At 50.7% G+C, this 9,582-nt stretch overlaps 1 protein-coding gene across 1 annotated transcript; it reads left to right on the forward strand.

Annotated features, from left to right (window-relative positions):
• The first annotated feature begins 267 nt into the window (after nt 1–267).
• ATP5PO (ATP synthase peripheral stalk subunit OSCP) lies at nt 268–7,651 on the forward strand. The gene is made up of 7 exons (XM_075542336.1): nt 268–376; nt 1,445–1,495; nt 2,450–2,560; nt 3,724–3,853; nt 4,660–4,772; nt 7,092–7,178; nt 7,470–7,651. Exons 1-7 carry the CDS (start codon nt 344–346, stop codon nt 7,581–7,583), a joined length of 639 nt encoding a protein of 212 aa, XP_075398451.1. The 5' UTR covers nt 268–343; the 3' UTR covers nt 7,584–7,651.
• The last annotated feature ends 1,931 nt before the right edge of the window (nt 7,652–9,582 follow it).

A 9,582-nucleotide genomic window follows, 5' to 3' on the forward strand; every position in this document is an offset into this window, starting at 1 on the left:
GATGAATGTAAACGTACTATATATTTTTTAAATGTATTTTTAATTGGGACGGTAAATTCATCCAAGAAGAAAGGGCCACTTTGTCAGTAACTCAAGAATCCTCACTTTGGAGTACTGTCGGAACAGTGGCCTCACCTGCTGGCCTCTACGACCGACCCTAGCGCCTCCCCCCGCCCCCAAGCAAGAACTACATCTCCCAGCAAGAGGGAGCGGACTACGCGTGCGCTCTAACGATCTGCGCCTACATTTCCCATAGGGCCAAGCGCTTACGCCGACGCGCGCGTGCGCCATCACGTCCTTCCCGGTTCCGTCCCGGGCTTGACCTACAGCAGTCCGGGGGAAGATGGCTGGCCCAGCAGTGACCCGGCTTTCCCAGGTGAGAAAACGAAGGTGCTAAAGCTAACGGGGAGATCCCTGCCCACCCTCTGCGCCGGCGTGCGAGGCACGGCCGCTGACCCAGGTCTGGGACCCGGCGGCCTGGAGCGGCTCGGCTGTCCCCGCTTTCCCCCCCCCCCCCCCCCGGGACGGTGGTGTAGGGCTGCGCGTGCGCGCCCTTGGCGCCCTCCCAGCCCAGCCCTAGGGAGCAGCTGGCGTGCGGGGCGCAGAGGAGAGTGCCCAGCTTCCCTGGATTCCGGAGAAAGAACGTGGGCCAGCTGCAGAATCATCACTTTCCTGTACTGCCGTGGTCCACACGGCCGGGATAGCGCCGGATTTGTAAAGCACCTCTCCTTGTATAGAGGCGAGGAGACGGAGCAGCGCCCAGGACGCATCCTTCCACAGAGAGGCTGGAGGCTGGGATGGGGAGTGTGCTTTAGATTCTCCATCTTATCATGAGGTTGGACTTCATGACAGATTGCAGCATTGTTTCCATTGCCAGTTTGGAGGTAGGACACTCCAGAGCTGGGTCCCTGAAGATGACCTTTGCCCCTCCACCTCTGCCCCTTAAGAGACAAGAAATAGAGCCAGTTCTAAGCTCAAACTCAGTCTGCTGTTTATGCTCCAAGAATTCTTTGAGATATCACTTGGATCCCTAAGAAGGCACATCTCTTGCATATCATTATGGATTTTATTCAAACACTGCTGAAGACAGTGAGTTTATAAACATCCCTATTCCCCCCCCCCCATTTTGTTTTTTCAGTGAGCAGTGTAGCAAAGTTAGTGTTTTCTCATACCTGTGTGCTAGCCTCAGTCCATTCCCAACAAACCAGGGAGTTAGTGAGAAGGTGGTTTCTCAACTTGAGCTGATTCTTATTGGGGAAATTGACTCTTCGGTAATAAAGATCAGCTCATCATCCTGTAATCAGTGTGCCGGTACAAAGAAATGTCAAAAACTAATCATGTAAAAGTTATATTTAACATGTTATTACTGGGTTGAATGTAGAATGTACTGTTGGGTTGTCCTTCAACCAAGTAACCTCGTTTGGTCTGTTTTGTTGTCTTAAAGGTGCGAAGCTTCAGCACGTCTGTGATCAGGCCATTCGCCAAGCTTGTGAGGGTATGTTGGTTCATATTCTGTTGTACGTGGAGGGAGTCCAGCCACTGTTTAAATCTTTTCTCCTTGGTTTGTGGGTCTCAAACAGGGCTGATGAGGTGTAGTGTGGGGACAGTATTGAGTACCTGATGTATGGCAGGGCCAGGCATGACCTTTGCATGTGCAAGCTTCTTTAGGTCTTGTAACGGTGATGGGGAGTAGCCAGTATTACCGTTTTACAAAAGGGAAAACTGAGACTCTAGGGAAACTTGGCCGAAGATAAGACAGCTTGATCTTAGAGCTAATACCAGAACAAAAAGTCTCGCTCAAAAGCCTGAGTTAACTCCACGACAGTCATGCAGTACAGGTAGCCATGCAGTTATGCACCTCTGGTCAGGTGCTGGAAAGCATCTGTTTACTGTGGAAAACAATTCAAGAATTAGAACCTACACAAATGTAAAGGGCTCCAGTAAACCGAACATTCATGGGAAGCCTCTGTAAGGGGGAGTGCGTGGTGTTCCCAGGAAGTGCATAAGAGTAGGCTTTTTTAAAATATGCTTTATAAGCAACTGTTTCTAGCTTTAGCATGTTCAAAGCGGTCTTCTGTCCATGTTTGGCGGTTCCTATTCCTGGAATTTACTAGTTACTGACTGCAAAGGAAGTGTAAGGACATCTCCGAGTTGGAATCATCAACTCATAGCAAGTTGGAATGGGAAGGGATTTCATAAACACCATTTTCTCACGAGCTCACTTTATAAATGAGGAGTTAGAGACTCAGAGATGGGTGGCCCGGCCAAGAAAGCATCCTGGATGTCTTCAAGAATCGCCATTCAGCCTAGCTCTTAATTTCATACTTAGATTGTGCTATGCTAAGAAGTGAATGTTTGGAATTGTAAACATCTTCCTCTCCTACTGGCCCTGTAATCTCGCCTCAACTGGTTTTCCTTTTGCCTTCTCTACCCGGCCCTCGATCCAAAGCCGCCTGTTCAAATCCATGGTGTTGAAGGTCGCTATGCCACTGCCCTTTATTCTGCTGCATCGAAGCAAAATAAGCTGGAGCAAGTGGAGAAGGAGTTGCTGAGAGTAGCAGTAAGTAGCCTCCTGGTCATTGCGTGCATGTGAGCTGCTGTTTTCTTTTCCTTACATGAGTGTGCATCCCTAATGAGGTAGCATCTGGAGGGGGAAGACTGCCCAAAAGCCCAACAGAATGTTTTAAGCTCTTCTTTCTGAACATCTTGTTACTACGTTAGCAAGTATTAGATATTAGCTATTGTATTTATTTTTTATAAATCACTTTATTGGGAGACTACAACCCTTATGACAATCCATCATTCAATTGTATTTTTAAGCATACTTGTACATGTGTTGCAATCAACATTTCCAAAACATTTTCATTCTACTTGAGCCCTGGGTATCAGTTCCTCTTTTTTTCCCCCCTCTCCCACCCTCATGAATCCTTGATCAATTATATATTATTGTTATTTCGTGTCGTATACACTGTTCATTGTCTCCCTTCACCTGCATTTCTGTTGTCCTCGGGGGGGGGGGGGCTATATATCCAACCTTGTAATGGGTTGGTGTTAACTATTTTTAAACTTGTATACATATTAAAATAGCAAGTACATTTGAAGGTGATCCAAAAGTTTGTGGGAAAATTCCATTAGAAGTGTCAGCAGCGTCTCTGTGCATCCCGTAGGGCCGGGCTGCACATGAGGCAGTACACGCAGGGGCCCTGCCCCAAGGAGGCCTGCTGTGCGATCTGGCACGTGGTTAGGGCTGCTTTGGGGGATCGCGTCACCAGAGCCTGCCTCGTGTGGGAAACCCGTGGAAGTGGGAAGAGAGAGGAATCTTTGAAGAGTGGCATTTTCCAGAAGCTATCCTAAAAGCAACAATGTCCACGCATCGTGCATTTGGAGTTCGCTCCACCAGCTCACGCTGTTAATCAAGCTTTCTGCTTAGAGGGTCAGAAAAGATGTGTAACAGTGTGTGACAAAAAAGGCCTGATTTATGGCAGACGGAGGACTGGTTTTGTCACCAAGACCATGCACCTGCTCATGCAGCCATCTGTGTGCCAGTTTTGGGCAAAAAAGCAGCATGCCTCTGTTGCCCCATGCACCTGTAATAATGATAAGGCAGTTTTGTCAAAAACATTTTAATACATTGCTTTGGGACATTCATGGGTTTGGGGGTACCCCCTTGTACATGTTGATGCTCTAAAAAGTTTAAGAAATGTTTTTGTGTGTGTGCTTTAGCAACTTCTGAAGGACCCCAAAGTGGCTCTTGCAATTCTGAACCCCCATGTGAAGCGCTCTATTAAAGTGAAAAGCCTGAATGACATCACCGCCAAAGAGAGGCTTTCCCCCATCACAACCAACCTGATCAGTAAGTGCTGGGCGCTGCCACGGGGAACCTCTTCGAGCCGTGCCACTCGGGCTGTGGCCCCTGGCAGGAGAGCCCACATCATCTGGGCATTTTGACAGAGCGACTCGGGACTCAGCCGGCCTGCTGAACCAGAATTTGCATCCTCCCTAGACCCCAAAATGGGTCTTTTGCCCATAAAGTTTAAGGAGCTGTGTCTAAAGCAGTGGGCCATATCGCCCCTGCGGGGAGGGATCCACTGAAGCGATCCAGGAAGCCTGCAACAGCAGGTCCCTGCCCTTGGGCCGGGATCATGGGCCACGGAACCAACGTTTCTAGCTGCCAGCGCACTGCCGAGTAATTTTTTCTGCAAAAAGGGTGGTAGGCCAATTAAATTGGGGAGCCCACGGCCTAGAGGATTCGAGAATGCCATAAGTGCCTTCTCAGTTGCTTGCACCGCGTAGACCAGGGGCCGCCCGTCCGGCCTGAGCATCTTGGCATCCTTGGAGTACAAGCAGGCGGGAACATGTGGCCTGCTTAGGCGCTCCCCATCGCCAACTGCTCGCTAGACCACCTCTGAGTAAGCCGCACATGTCTGCTGGTAGCCAGGTGTTGGGATCTGCAGCAGAGGGCTGTCAGGTGGAAATGCGCACAGTCTGTGCAGATCTGTGTGCAGTCCAGTTTGAGTAAGAAGGTGGGCTCCTTCGCCATTCACACCCTTAGAGGACATTAGAACCGCGGTTTGCGCTAGTGTGCGGCGTGAGTGTCACTGCTCGGCAGTAGCCGGCTCCTGAGTTGCCCGGCACTGAGAGAGACCTTCCCTTTCCCAGATTTGCTTGCTGAAAACGGCCGCTTGAACAACACCCCGGGCGTCATTTCGGCCTTTTCGACCATCATGAGCGTCCACCGTGGAGAGGTTCCTTGCACAGTCACCACTGCGTCTGTAAGTGTGGGTCTGCCCGCTGGGTTTGCCGCGGCGCCACATGCCCATTGGCAGGGTGGGGGACTAAAACTCAAGAAGTGAGGAGTGACTTCTGATCATTTGAGGGAGTTGTTCATTCTTAGACCAGCTTCTGTGAGTCCCCGCTTGGCAGTAGAACTTCTGTAGTGCATGGTGTTAGTCATAAGAAGTGTAAACTGGTTAAAAATGTTAAGAACCACAAAATGTGTTCGCAACTGGTGGCTCGCCCCCTAGAGCAGGTCCGAGTGATGGTGGAAACGCCGCCTGAAGTAGTTGATGCTCGCTGTACTCTTTGGTCTCCTGCGGGAGTAGGTGGGGGCGGAAGTCTCTGGCCTTTTGGACTTGCTGAAGTGGGCCCTTTGGGAGCCCTTCCACCTGCTGGGTGCTTGATAGCCCATGGAGGTGGTTCGCAGGGAAGGTCCATGTGGAGGGGCAGGTAACGAAGCCTGGGCCCCAGGGTGGCTGCCTCAGTTCCCGGAGCTCGGCTGCGCTGTCTCCCCAGGAAGAGTTGTTCTCATTGTGTGCGCTCCTCCTAGCCTCACTGTGTCCATGGAGGAACAAACACAGCATGAGAACAAAGCTCTTGCTGGGGAGGCAGTGTGGCAGCCTTGTCGGGAACAACCAGTTCCCGGCCACATCTAGGTCAGTGCGTCAGTATTTCAAAGGCTGCTCTTGTGGAGTTAGGCCCTTCTACAAAGAGACTACTTAACCGTGCAACCCACGCATCTCTGCGTACTTGGTATCCAATAGTTGGACCCAGCATTGCATACCCGCCTGGGCGTCCTCACCTTTGGCCAGTCGGGGACACCTGCTCTGTGTCTGCAGTGCACGATGTAGCTCTTGTCTTCAGATACAGGCAGTTACTGGAGTCTCGAATGTCCAGTTCACACCTACAGTTTACTCATTAAGCCTAAAATTGGGTTAAAAATGCAATGTACATACAGTAAGTCCTGCTAACAAAAGCACTCACCTTGGCAAGATGTGTCAAAATGTCATTGCTACTGCGTTACGTTAAAGATGGCGTGCTGCAGCTGACAGTGTTCCTTTGATGGTCTATTGGTGTACGAAGGTACATTATGTACAATATACTGAAGCAGACCACGATCCAACTCACAGGCCCTGTACTACAGAATAAAACTGCTCCTTAGGGTTCCCAAGGCTAAGTCTATGGGGGCTGACAGTGGAGAGGTTGGTGGCTTGGGACCGCTGACCTTGCAGTTAGCGGCCGAATGCTTAGTCTGCTGGGCCACCAGGGCACCTTGAACCATTGGCTGACCGACATTAAATACAAAGCGAACTGCTACAGTATTCTGCTTTATGTGCAGATTGAAGTGGCCCTCAGTTACCATCCAGGGACTCCCTGTGTTACAACACAAAGGCAGGATTTTTGTACGGGTCCTTATTTTCCTAAGGACTTTTTTCGACCTACTATTGCTAATGCTTTTAGGGTTGGGTCCTGAGTGAGTCACTTTCCTGGTTTTTTATTAATTATTCCCCTTTGATGAAGGGCAGGGATGGATCAGCTGGGTCCCACATCGTAGTGGTAATCCTCACTTGCTGCTAGGACCTTGGGCAAGTTTCTTGGCCTCCGTAAAGCTGCTGTCCGTGTGTACCACGGGGTCCTAACCACTTGCCTCCATGATTGTCAGGGTTGAAGAAGCCATGCTCATAAAATGCCGCCAACGGGTGAGGGGCCTGGAGCCTGTGGAGATGGGGTGCTTGGGGTCTTGGATCTCCACGTCTCAGTGAATAATGCTTGAGCACGGAGAGACTTTGACCACCCACCACCCTCAAAGAAAGCCATTGTCAGCTCTACCCAGTGGTAGAGATGTTTGGGTGGGATTTTTTGGACTCTTGGTAGAGGTCTAGGGAGGTAGGATTTGTGCTAGGTAAGAGGCCTTGCCCTTCATGGTCCCACCTGAGCCAGAAAGAAGGCAGGCAGCTAACAGGGTGCCTGCTGCCTTTGGGCTCTCAGTGAGGCAGAGGGATGGGCTCTGCTGGGTGGAGCGCCAGGGCTCCCAGGAGCAGGCTCTGGTGAGACAAACAGCTGTAAAGACGCAGAACCAGGTGAAACTGCAGCTTCCCAGCAAAGGCAGGCCTAGGCCTCCATGGGCTGCTCTGGGCGGCTGGTGGGCCCACACCCTCAGGTGGTATCAGTTTCAGGAGGTCACCCCTTAATCACTTGCGAATTGTCCTGAAACGGGCCGAGATTAACGTTTGAGTGATGACTGGACTGCCGGCTCCTTTGCCCTGCCTGGAGCATGCTGTCTGTGACCTGAAGGGGCTTTGTGCTTTTTTTAGCCCTTAGACAACGCCTCTCTCTCTGACTTGAAAACGGTCCTGAACAGCTTCCTAAGCCAAGGCCAGGTGTTGAAACTGGAGGTGAAGGTAGGTTAATGGTTTGTGATGTGTTTCCTTGGGCTGTTTAAAACTTGAAATGGCTATGGGGGTATTGGTGAAAATTTTAGTTCCGATTGATTATATACTAATTTTCCCCAGTGTATATTAAAACTGTGTTCACTTTTTTAAATGATTGCATTCGTGGTTTTGCTTTGCCCTTGGCGCACATAATTATATAAGGTCTTACTCTGCACGGCACTCTGCAGGCAGCGCCTTTTCACTTGCTTAGTGGATCAGTGAGATAACATGTGTCTGTTCGCACTTGATTCTCCTTCCTAGACTGACCCATCAATCATGGGGGGAATGATTGTCCGCATTGGCGAGAAGTACGTGGATATGTCGGCCAAGTCCAAGATTCAGAAGCTGAGCAGGGTCATGCGGGAGACGGTGTGACCATCTTCATTTTCTGTCGGTGAAAATTCTTCAGAGTTGGAGCATCAATAAAATGCTTCCTGAACAGACCCTGTGTCGTTGTTATTTTCAGATAGAAACCCAGTGGGCTTTGCAGCTTTCTTTCCTTATTCCCCTCCTCCAAAGCTTAAAGGCCCCTCGTGCACAGCTAGATCACAGGTACCGTTTCTAAGGACTGCAGGTGCAGAAAGACACTTGTGCTGGTGACCAATTACCCCGAAACCTGGTAAGGTTTCTTCAGTGATGGTACATCTGCTACAGCCAGGTGATCGTTTACTTAAATAGCCCTCTCCTGGGCAGACTGCAAGGGGATCATACCGGTAAGGACCCCTACAGATTCCTTAGCGTTTTCAGTCTGGGGCCAGCACTTTTGGCTGTCTTCACAACCAGAAGGATCCTAAGTTCAAGGCTACTTTACCCGCAGTGAGGCACCCTGGTGGCACTGTTGGTTAAGTGTGAATTGCTAACCACAAGGTCAGGGGTTCAACCCCGGCAGCTGCTCCAAGGGAGAAGAGGCTGGCTGCTCATAAAGACTTAGCACCCCAGAAACCCTATGTGGGGTCAAATTGGAACTGACTTGATGGCAGTGGGTTGGGTTTGGTTGCCTCAGGAACTGGGAAGCAGTAGACATTAATATGTTGGGATGGTCCAAGAAAGGAAGTGCCCGTGTTTCTCCGAGTGTTGATCTACCTGTAAATGGAGGGTAATGCCCATGTGAGGAATAAGGTGGATACGATCCCATTTGGGAATAGGTTTGTCAAGGCAGAATTACTTTTAAGTCAAATCTCTTGAAATAGATTAAATGCTAGCTAGCAGGTAGAGATGGAGAAGAGGTATACCAAACCAAGTAGTGACCGAGCAGGGAGGAGCCAGAAAAACTAGGACCCTTCAAAACCAACAGAGACCCTCCCCCTAGAGCCAGCAGCCAGAACTTGGACTTGGCGCCTAAACTGAGAAGATCCGTTTCTGTCAGGCTGCGCGCTCGGGAACCCTGTTGGAGCAGCGCTGGACTCGGCTCGCTCGGCAGAGTAGGGAGTGAAGAGATGAGCACAGGGCCCACGCGGACCAAGGTGGGAACGAGCTTGCTAACTTCAGACTTCCCTGGGCACCTGACCCTGAGGCCCGGCTGGTGGGCACACCTGCTGACAGACCATCTGGCCAAAGACCAACCTTCCTGCCATGGAGTCCCCAGAGGAGAGTGGAACCAAGCCCCTGCTGTCATTTCTGAGGCTGTCAACCTTGGTGGGTACAGAAAGCCGGATGTTTTACTGGGGTAGCAGCTGATGGGTTCAACCTGCTGCCCTTGGGGTTCGAAGCCCCACACAACCCACTGTGCCAGCAAGGCTCACTGGCACTACCTACACCACCATGTTTGTAAGAGGGTGTTCCAAATCCTGGTCCCTAGTAGGTGATCAGGGAGCCCTGGTGCACCGCATTTAAGTATTCACGGGCCTAAAGGTCAGTAGTCTGAACCCACCATAGAGACTGCAGCCTTGAGCACCCTGTGGGGCGTTCTCTGCTCTACAGAGCCACTGTGCAGTCATGGGTCAGAAAAGAAGGTCTTGGGATAACGTCCTCTGTCGGTCCTCACATCTAAGAAACTAGCGCGGAAAGCAGTCAATCCAGTGCAGTTTTCTGAGTCAACACCTCAAATAACCCCAGGATGGGCTGTGTTGGACGTTTATTAACTACTTTGAGATGCAGGTGGGCAAAGATTACAGAGCCCAAGAAAGGCTGTGAGACCACATGACTGGGCAGCTGGTAGGTCAAGCCCCCCAGACCCAGGGCTTTCTGTTGGGCGTCTTCCTTTGTGTCCTTAACCACCATGCCCGGCCACTTGACCTTCCCATAAAGAGAACCAATGTCCAAAGCCAATCTTAAGTGGGTCCCTTCTCATTTTGTCCCCAATGGGCTCCTGTACTTCTCTCACTCCCTAAGCCATCTCCCAGGTCAGCTCTTGCCCTGTGTGTTCTAGACAGTA

This window comes from Tenrec ecaudatus, chromosome 2 (assembly GCF_050624435.1).
Source record: "Tenrec ecaudatus isolate mTenEca1 chromosome 2, mTenEca1.hap1, whole genome shotgun sequence".
Classification (NCBI taxonomy): Eukaryota; Metazoa; Chordata; class Mammalia; order Afrosoricida; family Tenrecidae; genus Tenrec; species Tenrec ecaudatus.

Coding starts and splice junctions, on each gene's coding strand:
- ATP5PO (XM_075542336.1), top strand. CDS start 344: ATGGCTGGCCCAGCAGTGACCCGGCTTTCCCAG. Junction 1,496..2,449: donor CATTCGCCAAGCTTGTGAGG/GTATGTTGGTTC, acceptor CTCGATCCAAAG/CCGCCTGTTCAAATCCATGG. Junction 4,773..7,091: donor GCACAGTCACCACTGCGTCT/GTAAGTGTGGGT, acceptor TGCTTTTTTTAG/CCCTTAGACAACGCCTCTCT.